This window comes from Nerophis lumbriciformis, linkage group LG38, assembly GCF_033978685.3.
Source record: "Nerophis lumbriciformis linkage group LG38, RoL_Nlum_v2.1, whole genome shotgun sequence".
NCBI classification, from domain to species: domain Eukaryota; kingdom Metazoa; phylum Chordata; class Actinopteri; order Syngnathiformes; family Syngnathidae; genus Nerophis; species Nerophis lumbriciformis.
Window position 1 is genome coordinate 9,378,249 of NC_084585.2, and position 20,853 is coordinate 9,399,101.

Below are 20,853 nucleotides of genomic sequence, written 5' to 3' on the forward strand. Positions count from 1 at the left end.
AAACTCGTTCGGTACACCTCCGAACCGAACCGAAACGGTTCAATACAAATACATGTACCGTTACACCCCTACCCACACCAGATGCAACGACTTAAATAAATACACAATATTTTTGTTTATCATATTGTATCACACAATCTTTAATCCCTAGTCATATTTTCATTTGTAACATAGCATACATAATCAGCAGCAGCAATATTTGACGAAGAGATAGCCTTGCTATCTTGGTCAGGTCACAGATAAAATGAGTGGAAATCATAGAAAACTCTTCCTCACACTGTCACATAAAAAGTTTTACAGCTGGAATACAACAATGCAACAGGACGGTTTCAACATGGCATCTGTACAAATAGATATGTTGCACGTACTCGATGATATACTGCACTTCCGGTCAACAGACATAAATGCCAAGAGTTCTCCTTTAAAAGACGTCTTAAAACCTGGGCAGATGACATTTTAAACATTACCGTATTTTTCGGACTATAAGTCGCACCGGCCGAAAATGCATAATAAAGAAGGAAAAAAACATATATAAGTCGCACTGGAGTATAAGTCACATTTTTGGGGGAATTGTATTTGATAAAAGCCAACACCAAGAATAGACATCTGAAAGGCAATTTAAAATAAATAAAGAATAGTGAACAACAGGCTGAATAAGTGTACGTTATATGAGGCATAAATAACCAACTGGTATGTTAACGTAACATATTATGGTAAGAGTCATTCAAATAACTATAACATATAGAACATGCTATACGTTTACCAAACAATCTAATTGCTAAATCCCATGAAATCGTATATGTCTAGTCCAGTGGTTCTTAACCTTGTTGGAGGTACCGAACCCCACCAGTTTCATATTTGCGCATTCACCGAACCCTTCTTTAGTGAAAAATAAATCGTTTTTTTTTTTTCAAATTCAAGACAAAGTTATATGTTTTTGGTAACACTTTAGTATGGGGAACATATTCTAAGTAATAAAGACTTAATTTAGAGTTATTTGGTTAGGGTTTGCCCAACCAGTCTACATGTGTTTTGTGGACTTGGAGAAGGCATTCGACCGTGTCCCTCGGGGAGTCCTGTGGGGAGTGCTCAGAGAGTATGAGGTATCGGACTGTCTGATTGTGGCAGTCCGCTCCCTGTATGATCAGTGCCAGAGCTTGGTCCGCATTGCCGGCAGTAAGTCGGACACGTTTCCAGTGAGGGTTGGACTCCGCCAAAGCTGCCCTTTGTCACCGATTCTGTTCATAACTTTTATGGACAGAATTTCTAGGCGCAGTCAGGGCGTTGAGGGGATCTGGTTTGGTGGCTGCAGGATTAGGTCTCTGCTTTTTGCAGATGATGTGGTCCTGATGGCTTCATCTGGCCAGGACCTTCAGCTCTCACTGGATCGGTTCGCAGCTGAGTGTGAAGCGACTGGGATGAGAATCAGCACCTCCAAATCCGAGTCCATGGTTCTCGCCCGGAAAAGGGTGGAGTGCCATCTCCGGGTTGGGGAGGAGATCTTGCCCCAAGTGGAGGAGTTCAAGTACCTCGGAGTCTTGTTCACGAGTGAGGGAAGAGTGAATCGTGAGATCGACAGGCGGATCGGTGCGGCGTCTTCAGTAATGCGGACGCTGTATCGGTCCGTTGTGGTGAAGAAGGAGCTGAGCCGGAAGGCAAAGCTCTCAATTTACCGGTCGATCTACGTTCCCATCCTCACCTATGGTCATGAGCTTTGGGTTATGACCGAAAGGACAAGATCACGGGTACAAGCGGCCGAAATGAGTTTCCTCCGCCGGGTGGCGGGTCTCTCCCTTAGAGATAGGGTGAGAAGCTCTGTCATCCGGGGGGAGCTCAAAGTAAACCTCGGATAAGCGGAGGAAGATGGGTGGATGGATGGATGGTTAGGGTTAGAGGGTTAGGGCCAGGGTTAGGGTTATAATAAGGCCATGCCGAATAGGGCATTAATAAGTACTTAATAATGACTAGTTAAGAGCCAATATGTTACTAATTTGCATCTTAATAAGCAACTAATTAATGGTGAATATGTTCCCCATACTAAAGTGTTACCATGTTTTATTACTGGTGCACAAAATGAAGCGTGCATGAACATCACCTTGTTCAAACAACAAAACCAACACAGTGCATAAACTCACAACAAATTACACACCTGCAAATCAGTCTGACTTCTGCTGGTATAGGGCAGGGGTCGGCAACCTTTACCAGTCGAAGAGCCATTTTGACCAGTTTCACAAATTAAAGAAAACAATGGGAGCTACAAAAATCTTTTGAAATTTAAAATGAAATAACACTGCATGCAAAGTTTTTTTTGTTGCTTTGTGCTATGTATAAACCAAGAGTCTCAAGACACGCGGCCCACACCTTAATATGAAACTTCTCTTGAACGTGCCGTGATGGTACAGCATTTAGCTGCCCTCTACAACCAGCGTTCCGGCCCAGCCACACGTTGTATGGGACTTCTGTTTACGCACATAAGTGACAGCAGGGCATACTTGGTCAACAACCACACAGGTCACACTAACAGTGGGGGTGTAAAAAAAACTTTAACACTCTTACTAATAATGCGCCACACTGTGAACCCACACCAAACAAGAATGACAAACACATTTCGGGAGAACATCTGCACTGTAACACAACAGAACAAATACCCAGAATCCCATGCAGCCCTAACTCTTCCGGGCTACATTATACACCCCCGCTACCTCAACCGACGCACAGGGGGGGTTGATGTGTGAGGGAGCAGGGTTGGGGTGGGGGCGGGGTTTGGTGGTAGCAGGGGTGTATAATGTAGCCCGGAAGAGTCAGGGCTGCAAGGGATTCTGGGTATTTGTTCTGTTGTGTTTATGTTGTGTTAAGGTGCAGATGTTCTCCCAAAATGTGTTTGTCATTCTTGTTTGGTTTTGGGTCAAAGTGTGGCGCATTATTAGCAAGAGTGTTAAAGTTGTTTTATATGACCACCGTCAGTGTAACCTGTGTGGCTGTTGAGCAAGTATGCCTTGCTGTCACTTACGTGTGCAAGCAGAAGATGCATATAACAAGAGGCTGGGGTGACATGCCGTTTATACAGATTGTAGAGGGTGCTAAATGCTGTACCATCATGGCACGCCCTTATTATTACTGTAAGGGTAAAAATCGGATAGAGGCACTGAAATCCGCAAGTCTCCCGGGAAAATCGGGGGGGTCAGCAAGTATGCAGCTGAGCCGCATCAGAGTGATCAAAGAGGCGCATGCGGCTCCGCAGCCGCGGGTTGCCGACCCCTGGTATAGGGTGAAGTTTTTATTTACACGATGAGTCGGGTGTGTCTTGACCCTTGAGCCCGACTCACTTAACCCCTAGGGTTCCATCGAACCCAGGTTAAGAACCACTGATCTAGTCTCTTACGTGAATGAGCTAAATAATATTATTTGATATTTTACGGTAACGTGTTAATAATTTCACACATAAGTCGCTCCTGAGTATAAGTCGCACCCCCGGCCAAACTATGAAAAAAAAAACTGCGACTTATAGTCCGAAAAATACGGTACGCTGATCCAGTTTGTGGCGTCCGTGTCCCTTCTGGTGATTCTAAGTGTGACGTATTCACGTGATGAAGCCAACAAATAGGCACACTTGTACCCCAGAGATAAAGGATGGCATTAGACAAACACTAAAGTCAGGGCTCGGCTTACTAAAACACCTTTGACCTCCCGTCTTTGGCACCTTTTGATGAAATCAGCATTTTGTTCAGTCAGTTGCTCACTGACTCAGCATCTCTCTGCGTCCTCGCCATTTCTCTTAAAAGGTCACGAGACAAGACGCCGTTTTGGTTTGTATTCAAAGCTGCATGAAGGAAGACCAGCCCTGACCTTTCAGCACGAGTTCAACACCAAAAGGTGCACACAGTTTTTGGCGCACGGACAAACACTTTGTTGTTTTTTTACACCCAGGAGTCGGGGGAGCCGGTAAACTTGTTGGCCCTGTTTGAAGGCCTGCGCGTGGTGGAGTAGAAGTCCACGTAGTTGGTGTTGGCTTTAAACTGGAGCGCCTGGCCGTTGTAGCCGTCAGGAGAGGACGGGGTCAGGTGGACCGGCTCGCCGTCCAAGTGCTCCACGCCGTAACCGTGCGGGGACGACAAGTATAGTCTGTTGTAGTTCTTCCTGTCGGGTTCGTCGTAGAACTGCTCCGGGTGCTTGCAAGGCAAAGTATTATGATTTAAAAAAAAGACATGCATGTACTATGACTTCTATGCCTTCTCACCTGGGACCTTCTCAGCTTGTCTCCAGACTGTGAGCAGTATGTGTCGATGAAATAAGGTGTCGTCTTGTCTGACCCTGAATAATCACAAATACAAACTTAGACTATAACAACGGCTCAAAAAGGTTGATTACAGTTGGGAAGGCATTCGTGTGGCCCCGTTCCTGGGCGGATAATGTTATGTTAATGTTTTTGCAATGCAGTCTGCTGTAAAGGATGGAAAGCGCCATCCTACAGAGGAACTGATGCTGTGGTCAAAGTTGGAACATATATATATAATGCAATAACAGACACCTTCATAACAATATGTAATATGTACAATATACATACTGCAAGTATATACTGTATATAATTTAGTAAGAGACACCTTCAAAACAATATTTAATATGTACAATATACTAGGGATGTCCCGATCCGATATTTGGATCGGATCGGCTGCCGATATTTGCCAAAAATTGGGTATCGGCAAGGCATGGGAAAATGCCGATCCAGATCCAGTTTAAAAAAAAACTCCGGTCCGTGTTTTCCAACGCACCGATTTAAATAATACATTCCACTTTTCTGCTGCTCCCTAATTTCCGTTCCGCATTTTCCAGCACACCTTCAACACATCCACAATTCTCACGCAGTTGCTTTTAGCTGCTGGCATTACACGACAGGCTCTTCTCACTCTTTCCTGTGTCTCCCTCTCACAGACAGCAAGTGCACCTTCTTACACACGTCACATACTGTCATGTCATACGTCACATACTGTCACGTCATACGTCACATACGTATACGTCCTCTCCCAGCAGAGAGCGAGGTAGCGGCATGGCTAACGTTAGCTGTGATGCTAGCGCAGCCGCTAAGGTGCGCGCCTGCTCAAGCGTCCTCTGCGCATAGCAAATCTATGCCACGCACAAAATCAAATAAAAAAAATAAGCGCATAACAATTTTCGACACACGGACACGACAGAGACAACAGTTTTCGTCATCATTGTTCAAATATTGTGACGTCTGTCGAGACGCTTATCTCCATTCGGTGCCACACGCCCACACCATCAATTTCCACATCAACACCGTATGAAAAAATTTGTGATTTTTTTAGTTGTGATTTCTTTCTCTGCATGAAAGTTTAAAAGTAGCATATATTAATGCAGTATGAAGAAGAATGTTTTAATGTAGACATGCAAGCCTTGAAAGAACATTTTGAAAATCAAGACTACATTTCCTGCAAATGGGTGCATTTCTACCCTATATTTTAACTTTAGATTTATTCTCATATCAAACTCTTTTGGCTGTCTTTTTGACACTTACATCAGGCGCCCCCCTACACACCCTGGATTATAAATAATGTAAATAATTCAATGTGATTATCTTGTGTGATGACTGTATTATGATGATAGTATATATCTGATAGTATATATCTGTATCATGAATCAATTTAAGTGGACCCCGACTTAAACAAGTTGAAAAACTTATTGGGGTGTTACCATTTAGTGGTCAATTGTACGGAATATGTACTTCACTGTGCAACCTACTAATAAAAGTCTCAATCAATCAATCAAAACACATAGAATCATCATACTGCTGTGATTATATGCATCAAGTGTTCATTCAAGGCTAAGGCAAAATATCGATATATATATTGTGTATCGCAATATGGCCTTAAAATATCGCATTATTAAAAAAAGGCCATATCGCCCAGCCCTAGTTCAATGATGCCATTTCTGTTTGTCATGTATAATTTTGTCTATTTTGTGTTTATCCTTGAATAAACAGGTCAGTTTCTTGTTACCAACCATTGTGTATTATTCAAACTCCCCTAATTCAGCTGGCTAGTTGTTATCAAGAGTACTAAAACCCTTTTCAACTTGATTCTGACAACTAAGTAGGCTAAATAACTTTAAACTTTAGTACATGCTCGGATAGGCCAGTATCGGTCAGTATCGGTATCGGTCAGTATCGGTATCGGATCGGAAATGCAAAAACAATATCGGTATCGGATCGGAAGTGCAAAAACCTGGATCGGGACATCTCTAGTAATAAATCTCTAAAGTAACAGTACTCTTACTTGAGTACAATTGGCTACTCCACCCACCTCTGATTAAAAGTTAAATTGTCAGATATTTGCTTGAAACAGTGGAAGTTTCCGCACAATTATTTGCACTTAAAATGCATGTTTTTAGTAATAAATATGTCTACAATATTTGATCATTATGTTTGTGTTCAATTACAGTAAGTGTGTTTATCTTAAACATTCCTGCATTCTCACCAACCTGTGTACTGACGTTTGTGTAAACTGTTGTCTCCATAGTATGTGTCCAGTTGCATAGACGACTGCGCTCTCGGGTAGTTTGAGCTGTGTCTCCTGAACCCGAGCATCGCTGGTGAGGACGTAGCGCTCCCACCTGGAGAAGAATATACAGTAAGTCCACAATATCCTCATCTAGGGCTGCACAATTTTGAGGGGAAAAAAAAACAAATTGCAATTTTTCTCTACAACTTTGTGATTGCGTTTGGGTTTGCGATTTTTATATTTTGTCCATATAAATGCGTAAAACAGCTAAAATAACGAGTGAAGGAAGACATGTTACTTTTAGAATGTCAATTAACATATTCCTGTCTCAAGGTGTCACACATTAAAAACAATGCTACTGTCAAGACTTGGACTTTGGCTTGGTTTGTTCTCCCGAGGTGCAAGTGAATTGGACTGGTCATGGCGTGAAGGTAAATACATGATTTATTTAACACTATAACTACAAAGAAAGGATCAAACAAAAGGTGCGCACAGGGGCGGAGGTACAAAACTAGACTATAAACACAAAACTTGCACATTGGCAGAAACTATGAACAATTAAACAAAACACTAACTGTGGCTTAATAAACAAAAACTTACTTGGCATGGAACCGGCATGAAAAAAGAGTAGCAAGGGTCATAAGGGTGTGGAGAGTGTGCAGGAGCATAAATGCGGGGATGTCGTCAGGACGAACAACAGAAAATGAATGAACTTAAATACTATGGACATGATTAGTGAAAGCAGGTGCGTGACTCAAAACGTGAAACAGGTGCGTGACGTGACAGGTGAAAACTAATGGTTGCTATGGTGACAAACAAGAGTGCACAATGAGTCCAAACGTGGAACAGGTGAAACTAATGGGTAATCATGCAAACAAGACAAGGGAGTGAAAAGCCAGAAACTAAACAAAACATGACTTAAAACAAAACATGATTACACAGACATGACAGCTACTTTCAAAAATATTATTTGAATCTATGCAGACAGACTCAGAACTTTTGATTAAAGTAAGTAAAGTAACAAGGTGTGGCGAAATTATTCTCTGCATTTGACCCATCACCCTTGATCACCCCCTGGGAGGTGAGGGGAGCAGTAAGCAGCAGCGGTGGCCGCGCCCGGGAATAATTTTTGGTGATTTAACCCCCAATTCCAACCCTTGATGCTGAGTGCCAAGCAGGGAGGTAATGAGTCCCATTTTTATAGTCTTTGGTATGACTCAGCCGGGGTTTGAACTCACAACCTACCGATCTCAGGGCGGACCCTCTAACCACTACATCCGGGGTGTCAAACTCATTTTAGCTCATGGAGGAAAATCTATTCCCACGTGGGCCGGACCGGTAAAATCATGGCATAATAACTTAAAAATACAACTACGACAACTTCAGATGTGTTTTTTTTTGTATTACTACGACTTAAAATAGAACAAGCACATTCTCTTGACAAAACACTTTAAGTTAGTTGAAATATCTGAAGAAAAAATAGGTGCAGTTTCAAAAACAGCATGAACTTAGACTTCATCTCAGTGTGTCTACTAAGCAATACAACTTTAAGTCACAGCCCATCTGGGATTGAACAAAAAAGTAAATAAAGCATAAATAAAAACACTTCCATGTATCAACTACCTCATGTGTCATTTCCACTGCTCATACTTGCCAACCTTGAGACCTCCAATTTCGGGGGGTGGGGTGGGCGTGGTCGGGTGGGAGGGTGCGTGGTTGGGGGCGTGGCTAAAAGGGGAGGAGTATATTTACAGCTAGAATTCACCAAGTCAAGTATTTTATATATATATATATATATATATATATATATATATATATATATAACAAATACTTGACGTTCAGTGAATTCTCTCTCTCTCTCTCTCTCTCTCTATATATATATATATATATATATATATATATAAATTTTATTATATATATATATATATATACACACACATATATATATATATACATATATATATATATATATACATATATATATATATATATATATACATATATATATATGTATATATATATATATATATATGTATATATATATATATATATATATATATATATAAATAAATACTTGAATTTCAGTGTTCATTTATTTACACATATACACACACATACCACTCATCTACTCATTGTTGAGTTAAGGGTTGAATTGTCCATCCTTGTTCTATTCTCTGTCACTATTTTTCTAACCATGCTGAACTCTGATGATGCATTGCTGTGTGGCACGCACAAAAGTGCTTTCATCAAATGCACTAGATGGCAGTATTGTCCTGTTTAAGAGTGTGTCACAACATTGCTGTTTACGGCAGACGAACTGCTTTACGGTATATAAAAATGTGACTGTTGTTGTGTGTTGTTGCCGCGCTGGGAGGACGTTAATGAAACTGCCTAACAATAAATCCACATAAGAAACCAAGAACTCGCCCTCCATCATTCTACAGTTATAACGTGATTGGGCAGGTATGCTGGTTATATTGTGGGTTAGCGGACTCAGGTCCTCATGGACCTGAGTCCGCCTGAATTTCGGGAGATTTTCGGGAGAAAATTTGTCCCGGGAGGTTTTCGGGAGAGGCGCTGAATTTCGGGAGTCTCCCGGAAAATCCGGGAGGGTTGGCAAGTATGCCACTGCTCACTTTCTTTACATTTTCACAGAAGTAGTAAACTATGTCAATATGCAGCATTTTAATTGTTGTTTAATTGTTTATTTTACTCCTGTTTGTTTTACTTTAGATGGAGGGGGAGGAGTTGCAGCCCCACTTTATATAAACTATTCGCTTGCCTAACAGAATTGCTATTGTGACATCGAGACACATTTAGAAGAGCAGCTTCGCTTCTTTCATTTAAAAATGCAGCTCAATTTTACACTTAAACTCATCTCACGGGCCGGACTGAACCTGTTCGGCCCACGGGCCGCATGTTTGACATCCATGGTCTACATTATGCTTTTAAACTGAAGAAATAATCCATTAAAAAAAACTATACAGTGCTTATAATGTAATGTAATCATAGTATGTAATAATGCAAGTGACCATTTAAAAAGATTTAAACTTATTTATCAATACTGTGGAATTGCTTACCATTGTACTGTAATTGGAAGGTAAATAACATCGTAAATCAGGCGTCGCCAACCCATCGACCAGTCGATCTTTGGGACCCTAGCGGTCGATCGCAAAAATATTTGGAAAAAAACAATGTATTAATAAGAAATCAGTGACATCCCCATCCTGAGATTGACCGACAGAACCGCCAACAGCCACGCATTTTTACACCTGAACACACACGCACGCCTCTGCCTCTCTCTTCAGCCTCACATCACGCCGCTCTCCATATTCTTCTCTAGGTGCCCAAGCTCCAGGCACCTCTTCTTTGAACTGTTTTACGACCTTTTCTTTGAACTGTCTTGTAACCAAAGGCGATGGCTGTTTACGACCCCACCTCCCTTAGAAACAGCTGTTGCCATGTAATCAGGGAAAGTCCAAATAAAAGAGGAGGCGTACAATCTTTCGTCAGAGCGTGGCGACACTGTAAAAGGGTACAGGTGTACGCGTGTCTCCTCATCCATTTATCCATCCATCTTTTTCCGCTTATCCGAGGTCGGGTCGCGGGGGCAGCAGCCTAAGCAGGGAAGCCCAGACTTCCCTCTCCCCAGCCACTTCGTCCAGGTCCTCCCCGGGGATCCCGAGGCGTTCCCAGGCCAGCCGGGAGAGATAGTTTACCCAACGTGTACTGGGTCTTCCCCGTGGCCTCCTACCGGTCGGACGTGCCCTAAACACCTCCCTAGGGAGGCGTTCGGGTGGCATCCTGACCAGATGCCCGAACCACCTCATCTGGCTCCTCTCCATGTGGAGGAGTAGCGGCTTTACTTTGAGCTCCCCCCGGATGACAAGAGCTTCTCACCCTATCTCTAAGGGAGAGCCCCGCCACCCGGCGGAGGAAACTCATTTGGGCCGCTTGTACCCGTGATCTTGTCCTTTCGGTCATAACCCAAAGCTCATGACCATAGGTGAGGATGGGAACGTAGATCTTGTACCCGTGATCTTGTCCTTTCGGTCATAACCCAAAGCTCATGACCATAGGTGAGGATGGGAACATAGATCGACCGGTAAATTGAGAGCTTTGCCTTCCGGCTCAGCTGTCAGCGTCCGCATTACTGAAGACGCCGCACCAATCCGCCTGTCGATCTCACGATCCACTCTTCCCTCACTCGTGAACAAGACTCTTAGGTAATTGAACTCCTCCACTTGGGGCAAGATCTCCTCCCCAACCCGGAGATGGCACTCCACCCTTTTCCGGGCAAGAACCACGGACTAGGACTTGGAGGTGCTTGATTCTCAGTCGCTTCACACTCGTTTCTCCTCATTTAGCCAAATTTAATTCTGTCTCTGTTTAATTCCTTGCTTCTTGTCTTGTTTAATAGATGTGTTTGAGCCTGACAGGCTCAACAATTCTGATTGGGTAACGTGTCTTTCACTCAAATGCGGGTTGGGGCTCAGAAACCAAAAAACGTTATTTCACTAATTAAAACCTCGATTTCCATTCGATGTCCTTTTCCACACTGCTGTTTTTTCCGTTTACCTGACTGGATGGCGGGGGACATGTGAATGGGACTGGTGGGGAGCGTCGGCTGCGAACGGTAATGTTCTCGCTCCAAAGTGGAGACCGGTGTGACAAAATGGGTGTAGTTCCATCCGTCCTGCACACATGAATCATTCCAAAATCAGACTGTGTTAGTATAGAATGAATTATGTGTAGAATAATCATAGACTTGTAGCTGCTGACCTGCTTGTAGAGCATCCTCAGCTCTCTGTACTGCCACAACGTGTTCAACACCTGAGCTGCTGCTTTCATGACCTTCATAGAGAACCTGTGACAGGATGACATGTGTTCATGTGTGTGGCCTACATCGTGCTCGCTCGCTTGCCCCGGCTGGTCCTCACCCTTTGCCCCGGCCTTTGCTAATATCCACCAGCTTCTCTATGCCGCCGCTGTCGGCCAGCGCTTTGGCGTTCTCCATGTTGCAACTGGTGACCTCGTGCAGCGTGCAGCAGACGGACGCCACCGTGTCATCCGACAGCACTGACGGATTCCCGCCGGGCAGCCGGTTGATCAGATCCCGCATGGCGTACTTTCCTGCAGGATGTCACATGCATGTGGTAGTGCGTAGACATGGGCTCATAGTGTGTGTGTGTGTGTGTACGCACCTATTAGCTCCTTGTTGCGGCCATCGAGCGCCATGTTGCGGAGGGCGGTGGCCACGGAGCAGACCACGCGGTCGTTGTCCATCCTCAGCAGCTCCACCAGAATGGGCAAACCTTTTTCCTTGCGCACTGCTGCTCGGATGTAGGCCGAGAACTGGACACGCAGCAATAGAAAGGTAAATTATTGAAAAATGTTGCTATGTTTTTAACGCCTAGTATCAGCATGTGCAGACCCTTAGTCTACTTATTCATTTAAGAATAAACAATACTCTGTCATCAACAGTGTTGGACTTTGTAACGCGTTACTGTAACGCCGTTAGTTTCGGCGGTAACTAGTAATCTAACGCGTTATTTTTTTTAATTCAGTAATTTAGTTACCGTTACTACATGATGCGTTACTGCGTTATTTTACGTTACTTTTGATGTAGTATCGGCTAGAAACAGAAGCGCTGCGGTGTCGTTCTTCTGAATCTTCCTCTGTCACAAGCCGGAGAGAAGAAAAGAGGCGCGGTCTATGTGTGTGTGTGTGTGGGGGGAGGGGATGAGGCACACACGTGATCCGCGGTTTGATATATGAAACAAAAAAAAAAAGTTGTCACGTTCAGTCCACACACAGCGTGGTCATGGCGAGCGGAGTAACGGAGGAGCTTGAACGCCCCCGCCATTGAATCGGTGTGTTTATAAGTGCAGACTCGGTTGTGCAAAACGAGGGTTTTAAAGACATGCTGAACGTGCTTGAACCACGTTACGACATCCCGTCGCGCACCCACTTCAGCAATAAGATTGTGCCAGATCTTTATGAGCAGGAGAAGAAAAAAGTTGTGGATGAACTATCCCGAGCATCATCTGTTGCGCTCATGACAGACGGGTGGACGTCCAGCGGAACTATAAGCGCTCACTTCATCACAGCAGACTGGGAGATGAGAAGACACGCCCCCTCTACGAGAGTCACCTTGCGCAGGTACTGACACAAGCAGTGGAGGAATGGAAGATAAAGATATCCCAGTCACACGTGATAATGCCAAAAATCAAATAATTACAGAGAATGAGGCAGGACTGGGACCACAGATAGGTGCTTTGCACATGTAGTGAATTTGGCATCACAGAAGGGAATCTCAGTCAATAGGATGGAGCGCCTCTTTGGGAGGATCAGGAAGGTTTCTTACTTCCACCCAAGCACAACAGCTGCTCATGTGCTTAAGACAAAGCAAGAAATGCTAAAGCTGCCTGCTCATACATGATGTCCCAACGAGGTGGAACTCCACTTATGATATGTTGGAGCAGCAGGCAGCTATATACTCTGCATTGACCCACAACACCCTGAAGACAAATGTCACCCTGTCTGATGATGATGTGAGAGTGGCAGAGGTGGTCCTCCAGGTGCTTAAACCCCTCAAAAGTGTTACATCTCTACTGAGCACTGAAACTTCACCATCTGTGTCAATGATCATGCCACTGAAAACAAGTATTCTACAATCCATGGCTCCAAGTGTGGAAGACAGCAGCATCACTCCAGATGTCAGCCTTTATTTCACTACCTATGTTTCAAGGAAGATGATGTGCCTTCTTATGTTGCACTTAAACTTGTTTTTTATTAATGGTCATTGGTCCAAGTTTAAAGAAAGGAGGAATGCCTTTTTATGTTGCACTGTTTTTCATTAATTATGTTAAAAGGAAAATAAAAATGCATGTCAAGTTGATCAACAGATTGTATTATTCTCCAGTGCAATAACAGTACTGAAATGAAGGCAAAAAGGGCATTAATGGGAGCTTTAAAAAAAAAAGAAGAAAAAAAGAAGTAACTAAATAGTTACTTTTCACAGTAACGCATTACTTTTTGGTGTAAGTAACTGAGTTAGTAACTGAGTTACTTTTGAAATAAAGTAACTAGTAAAGTAACTAGTTACTGGTTTTCAGTAACTAACCCAACACTGGTCATCAACTCCCTCAAATGTATTTTGATATCTGCAGGGGCATTTATTTGAGGTTTTCTAATGTCGGAGGAAGATATTTACATATATCCGAATTTAAGTTGTACTTCTTTATTTCATAGTCATATTTGAAAACAGCTCGTGTTTTCCATTTCTTCTCTTGCTGCTTTGTCTGCAAGTAAACTGTGTGTGTTAACCTTGAGGCTTTGGAATGTGTTATGACTAGCATGTATTTTGACTACAGAGAGGGGACAAGAGAGAGGGTTTTGGGGTTGGGAAGGGAGACCATTTTTGGCGGCGCGATAGAATGTTCTATGCTGGACTGGTCCATACCTGCCAACTACTCCGGTTTTCCCGTAATTAGTACGGTTTTCATCAACCTATTCCGGGTTACGGTTGCAGTGATAAAAAATACGGTTTTTCATTAATTAAAATTTTTTTTTTTTTTTAAAGTTGTATTCACGAAATCGCGTAACAACAATGACAATCGACACTGCTTCCCGTAACTTCCTATCGAGCCATTCCGAATGCCATGCGCGAGGCTATTTATAGCACCGCTGCCAAGCACGAGGCACCAGTTGCCATTGTTTCCACACGAGCGAACGATCATGGAATCAGCCGGAGAAAAATCGCAAACGAGTCTTAAACCGAAAAGAAAACTGCAGTCATTCCGTGAAGAATATTCAAAAGCCTATCCGGGAATAATTATCTGTTCCAAAAAGGGTGAAAACTACGCGGATTGCACCTTGTGCAGACAAGATTTTTCGATCGGACACGGAGGAATTAGCGATGTAAAAGACCACGTTGGGACAAAAAAAACACAAGTCTAATGCCGTTGCTAGCGATACAAGTGGAAAACTTTCAACGTTTTTCGTATTTTAGCCACAAAAAGGTAATGACACCAATGTTATCTATTGGAATTGTTTAGTACTGTTAAAAGTGTTTATACTATTTATGCTTTCAAGTCCAAGTTGAAGAAATCTTGTTAAATGTTGACAGCATAACTACCAAAATACAGAAGTATGTCCTTAATATTTTTGCAGTGCTATTTCTGTTGAAAAGTTAAAATGATTACATTAGAGATGTGATGTGCCACTTTTCAAGTGTCTGATGGCTTAAATTAATTTTCATTAATTTTTCATATTTTGAAATCTTTTGAAAGGCTTACAAAAAAACTACATTTGAATTGTAATTCCATGCTATTGACAGGACTATTAATTTTAATGAAGTTAGCTTACCATGTTTACAGTATGATAATTGTGATAGAAATGTGAATTTTAGGCACAGAATATTTTTTACAATTGAACAAGGCAGTAGATTATACAAGCTTGGACAGAAAGTTAATAATGACACCAATTTCTTTTTTAATGGAATTGTTAAGTACTGTTTTACCATTTGTTTACTGTAAAAAGTGTTTATACTGTTTATACTTTCAATTAACAAATTGAAGTCTTGTGAAAGGTTGACAGGATAACTGGCATTAACTGTCAAAATAATTTCAAACTATTGAAGTTAGCTTACAGAATAAACATGTCAATCAACCCATATGATTTTTGCTGTAATATTTTTGTTTTGAAAAGTCACTGTGACTGATAGTAAAGTGATGGTTTTAGCAACATTTTAACCTGTCTGAATGCTAATAATCATTTTGCGTCTTTGGACTTTGTCCTGGACCTACCGGGGCCTGCGGCCCCTGGACCCTGGCTACTAGGTTTTTCTGATTTCAAAAGTTGGCAGGTATGTATTTGCATCTTCTCATTTCAGGACACCTTCCAGTTTCCGGCAGACAAGTTCTGCAGCGATCCAGCAGCCCCTTCTAGCGTGGCGGAGTTGGAGCTCTCAGCGAGCAAGTTGAGGTATGGCTTCACCACCATCGGGTGCCACAGCAGCTCGGCGCCCCTCAGAGGCTGGGAAAACCCTGGAATGGGCCCCATGCCGTCCCACTGCACAGCACACATGCACACAAAATGAGACACAGCTTGCTGTCTCTTTAAAAGTGAGATTGAAGCTATGAAAGTTGAACGTTAGCAACATCTGACTTGACTATTTTCCTGTGACAATCTTGTGTTACTTCTCTGTTTACTTTTTCATCTTGCCAGCTGCTCCTCTTCCTCCCGCGCCTCCTCTTGCCCCAGCAGATGTAGTCCAGCTCCTTGGCCGGGGAGGAGAATCCCAGGAGAGTGTCCAGCTCCTGGTTGCCAAGGAGACGAGAGGAAGGCATTTCCACCTCTAGCCGGTAGGAGAGGTTCCTCAGTGCACACACACTGTTCTCCACAATCTGAGGATTGAATGAAGCAGAATGTATTCATGATGTAGCTCTAAATCAGGGATCCCAATAGCATGCGAATGCTATTTTTAATTTTGTAAACCAATCCGACGTAGATATGTATAAGTTATATATATATATATATATTTAAAGAACAACTTGGCAATAATCAAAGCTGTAATTAGTATTAATTGTACTTGTTTCTTTTTTTTGCATTTTTTCTTTCCCCGTTTAGTTGCATTTTTAGGGCTTTGTAAACATTTTGACATTTGCATTGAGTTAGACTGACCATACGTCCTCTTTTCACCGGACATTGTCAGGGCGGAGTTTCTTAAATGCCTCAAATGTCCGGCATTTTGCGTTAGGGTTGCGTGTATTTTCAATGTACGTTCAGGGTTAAGAAGGGGTTAAAAACAAAACAAATTGTGTGTGCAGCAGCATTGGTGAGGGAGGGGCAGAGAGAGAGAGAGAGAGAGAGTTATGATAAACGCGCATGCGTTGCCAGGCTCTGCTTTTAATCCATAGATTTATCAGATGTAATTTTTTATTATCTATAGCAGGGGTGTCAAAAGTGTGCCCCGGAGGCCATTTGCGGCCCACAGCTAATGTTTTAAAGGCCCACGGCACATTCTAAAAATACTATTCAAATAAACAAAATCATAACAAAAGTGAAATAAAAAAAGCTTAAAAGGTGAAATGTAATTTAGAAAACGTTGCAATGTTGATTAATAAAACAAAGCTGTTTTTTTTTTTCTTTCAAACTGTCATTGCTCAAAACATAATATTGAATCAAAATCAATGTTGTTATGAATTATTGACCTATCCAAGGTTCCCATTACTTCACATCAAATATTCCACTTTGAAAAATATTTTTGGTGGAAGATTTTGCATATTTTGTGTGTTTGCCATTAAAAACATAGTTCTGTTTGACAAAAAAGGGCAGAAAACAAACAAACGAAAAAACAACATAAAAAAACCGAAAACATTTTGAAATGAGGGTTAGATGTGAAGTTGCTCCAGAGATTTAAGCATTAAATATAAAATGTCTGTATGCCCTGGCACATCATTATCATCATTTCATGACCTAAGCAAAACACTTTTTACACTTTTATACTGAAATAAATACACCTACAACTTATTCAATAAAAACATGGAAAAAAACTACCAGCAGCGGTAAAGTTTAGATCAGGGGTGCTCACACTTTTTCTGCAGGCGAGCTACTTTTCAATTGATCAAGTCGTGGGGATCTACCTCATTCATATATATAATTTATATTTACTTATTTATGAAATATATGTTTTTGTTAATAAGTTAAAGGTGTTTAATGATAATACAAGCATGTTTAACACTTATAGTTAATATTGTTAATAAATTAAAGGTGTTTAATGATAATACAAGAATGTTTAATACATATAGTTAATATTGTTAATAAATTAAAGGTGTTTAATGATAATACAAGTATGTTTAATACATATAGTTAATATTGTTAACAAGTTAAAGGTGTTTAAAGATAATGCAAGCATGTTTAATACATATAGTTAATATTGTTAACAAGTTAAAGGTGTTTAATGATAATACAAGCATGTTTAACACATATAGTTAATATTGTTAACAAGTTAAAGGTGTTTAAAGATAATACAAGCATGTTTAACACATATAGTTAATATTGTTAACAAGTTAAAGGTGTTTAAAGATAATACAGGCATGTTTAACACATATAGTTAATATTGTTAACAAGTTAAAGGTGTTTAATGATAATACAAGCATGTTTAATACATATAGTTAATATTATTAATAAGTTAAAGGTGTTTAAAGATAATACAAGCATGTTTAACACATATAGTTAATATTGTTAACAAGTTAAAGGTGTTTAATGATAATACAAGTATGTTTAACACATATAGTTAATATTGTTAACAAGTTAAGGTGTTTAAAGATAATACAGGCATGTTTAACACATATAGATTCCTTTCTTTCATGAAGACAAGAATATAAGTTGGTGTATTACCTGATTCTGATGACTTGCATTGATTGGAATCAGACAGTGGTGCTAAAAACGTCCGCATTTTCGAATGGAGGAGAAAAAAGTCCTCTTTTCTGTCCAATACCACATGAAAGTGGTTGGTTTTTGGCATCTTATTTGTCCAGCTTTTGTACTCCTTTGTATACACTTTACAAGAAATACATTGTCGGCAAACTCCGTAGCTTGCTAGCTTGTGCACGCCAGCTTTCTGAGACTCTTGTTTTGTTAGCGCAACTGTGCAACTATGCAGTCGGTCTTTGGAGTTTTTGACAACAGGTACGGCGCCAGAGTCTGTTGAAATAAAGAGTTTCTCGCCTTCCAGTCGGTAATTTTAATGAGCTGGCAGCAGCCAGCGTCATCTCAGAAGACCCTCGGGTGCCGTGAATGTCAATCAAGTGACGAAAGTGACGTCATAGTGAAGATTTATGATTGCTCATTTTTAGGACTATTTTTTTAATCGACTGACACACCCTCCGAGATCGACCGGTAGCTCGCGATCGACGTAATGAGCACCCCTGGTTTAGATCCATGAAGGAAAAAAGAAAGTGAATGAATGTTTATAACTGAATACATTTACATATGTATACACATTTGTTTTCTTTTTTTAAATTATTTTTTTTAATGAATTAAGTAACGTTTATGTCAACCTTTTTCCAAAACACAATATAGAATGTGAGATATAACAGGATAATGCATACATTTATCATTTGTTTTTCAAAACGCTTACAAAAAAGTGGGACCTTAAAAATTGACTGTGGGACCCCATTTTTATGACTTGATGGGGTCCCTGGGACCCCATTATAAAAATCCCTAGCGCCAACACTGCTGTCAACAGAGGAGAAAAAATGCTTTGTTTAAATAAATCTATTATTTATAAAGCGAGTTCGACTATCATTGGCAAATGTTCACCTAGTCCCGGCCTTGGCACGCATATACAGTGGGGCAAAAAAGTATTTAGTCAGCCACCGATTGTGCAAGTTCTCCCACTTAAAATGATGACTGAGGTCTGTAATTTTCATCATAGGTACACTTCAACTGTGAGAGACAGAATGTGGAAAAAAAAATCCAGGAATTCACATTGTAGGAATTTTAAAGAATTTATTTGTAAATTATGGTGGAAAATAAGTATTTGGTCACTTCAAACAAGGAAGATCTCTGGCTCTCACAGACCTGTAACTTCTTCTTTAATAAGCTCTTCTGTCCTCCACTCGTTACCTGTATTAATGGCACCTGTTTGAACTCTTTATCTGTATAAAAGACACCTGTCCACAGCCTCAATCAGTCAGACTTCAAACTCCACTATGGCCAAGATCAAAGAGCTGTCGAAGGACACCAGGAAAAGAATTGTAGACCTGCACCAGACTGTGAAGAGTGAATCTACAATAGGCAAGCAGCTTGGTGTGAAAAAATCAACCGTGGGAGCAATTATCAGAAAATGGAAGACATACAAGACCACTGATAATCTCCCTCGATCTGGGGCTCCACGCAAGATCTCATCCCGTGGGGTCAAAATGATCATGAGAACGGTGCGCAAAAATCCCAGAACCACACGGGGGGACCTGGTGAATGACCTGCAGAGAGCTGGGACCAAAGTTACAAAGGTTACCATCAGTAACACACTACGCCGAGAGGGAATCAAATCCTGCAGTGCCAGACGTGTCCCCCTGCTTAAGCCAGTGCATGTCCAGACCCGTCTGAATTTTGCCAGAGAGCACATGGATGATACAGCAGAGGATTGGGAGAATGTCATGTGGTCAGATGAAACCAAAATAGAACTTTTTGGTATAAACTCAACTCGTCGTGTTTGGAGGAAGAAGAATACTGAGTTGCATCCCAAGAACACCATACCTACTGTGAAGCATGGGGGTGGAAACATCATGCTTTGGGGCTGTTTTTCTGCTAAGGGGACAGGCCGACTGATCCGTGTTAAGGAAAGAATGAATGGGGCCGTGTATCGTGAGATTTTGAGCCAAAACCTCCTTCCATCAGTGAGAGCTTTGAAGATGAAACGTGGCTGGGTCTTCCGGCATGACAATGATCACAAACACACCGCCCGGGCAACGAAGGAGTGGCTCCGTAAGAAGCATTTGGAAAGTCCTGGAGTGGCCTAGCCAGTCTCCAGACCTCAACCCCATAGAAAATCTGTGGAGGGAGTTGAAAGTCTGTGTTGCTCGGCGACAGCCCCAAAACATCACTGCTCTCGAGAAGATCTGCATGGAGGAATGGGCCAAAATACCAGCTATTGTGTGTGCAAACCTGGTAAAGACCTATAGTAATCGTTTGACCTCTGTTATTGCCAACAAAGGTTATATTACAAAGTATTGAGTTGAATTTTTGTTATTGACCAAATTCTTATTTATAAAATTACAGACCTCTGTCATCAATTTAAGTGGGAGAACTTGCACAATTGGTGGCTGACTAAATACTTTTTTGCCCCACTGTATAACAGGATAATGCATACATTTATCATTTGTTTTTCAAAACGCTTACAAAAAAGTGGGACCTTAAAAATTGACTGTGGGACCCCATTTTTATGACTTGATGGGGTCCCTGGGACCCCATTATAAAAATCCCTAGCGCCAACACTGCTGTCAACAGAGGAGAAAAAATGCTTTGTTTAAATAAATCTATTATTTATAAAGCAAGTTCGACTATCATTGGCAAATGTTCACCTAGTCCTGGCCTTGGCACGCATATATGTGTCCTCTTTTTGGGGTTTCACAATATGGTCAGCCTAATTGAGTAAATACATCTGCATTTGCAGCACCTTGCTGTCGTAGTCGGAGGTGTTCACGCAGGCTTTAAGGATGTGAAGCAGCGAGTCCACCAGACCCTCACAGCAGCGCAGCTGACTCCTCGCCTCCTCGCCAGCAGAGCTCAGGTTCCTCACACACACACAAACACACATTGGATTTTTATG

At 41.5% G+C, this 20,853-nt stretch overlaps 1 protein-coding gene across 5 annotated transcripts in view; it reads right to left on the reverse strand.

Moving 5' to 3' along the window:
* Positions 1-3,022: 3,022 nt before the first annotated feature.
* Positions 3,023-20,853, reverse strand: part of LOC133578367 (plakophilin-4-like) — a 70,528-nt gene continuing 52,697 nt past the window's right edge. For 2 of the 5 annotated variants that reach the window (XM_061932740.2, XM_061932739.2), the window contains exons 13-22: positions 20,701-20,818; positions 15,728-15,922; positions 15,414-15,587; positions 11,717-11,867; positions 11,453-11,645; positions 11,295-11,379; positions 11,091-11,208; positions 6,493-6,624; positions 4,238-4,311; positions 3,023-4,169 (exon numbers count right to left, since the gene is read on the reverse strand). In XM_061932740.2, coding sequence (XP_061788724.1) covers positions 3,918-4,169; positions 4,238-4,311; positions 6,493-6,624; positions 11,091-11,208; positions 11,295-11,379; positions 11,453-11,645; positions 11,717-11,867; positions 15,414-15,587; positions 15,728-15,922; positions 20,701-20,818 — 1,492 coding nt within the window. In that variant the 3' untranslated portion in view covers positions 3,023-3,917. The remainder of the gene's footprint in view (positions 4,170-4,237; positions 4,312-6,492; positions 6,625-11,090; positions 11,209-11,294; positions 11,380-11,452; positions 11,646-11,716; positions 11,868-15,413; positions 15,588-15,727; positions 15,923-20,700; positions 20,819-20,853) is intronic. The other 3 variants (XM_061932738.2, XM_061932736.2, XM_061932741.2) reach the window with 2 other exon arrangements.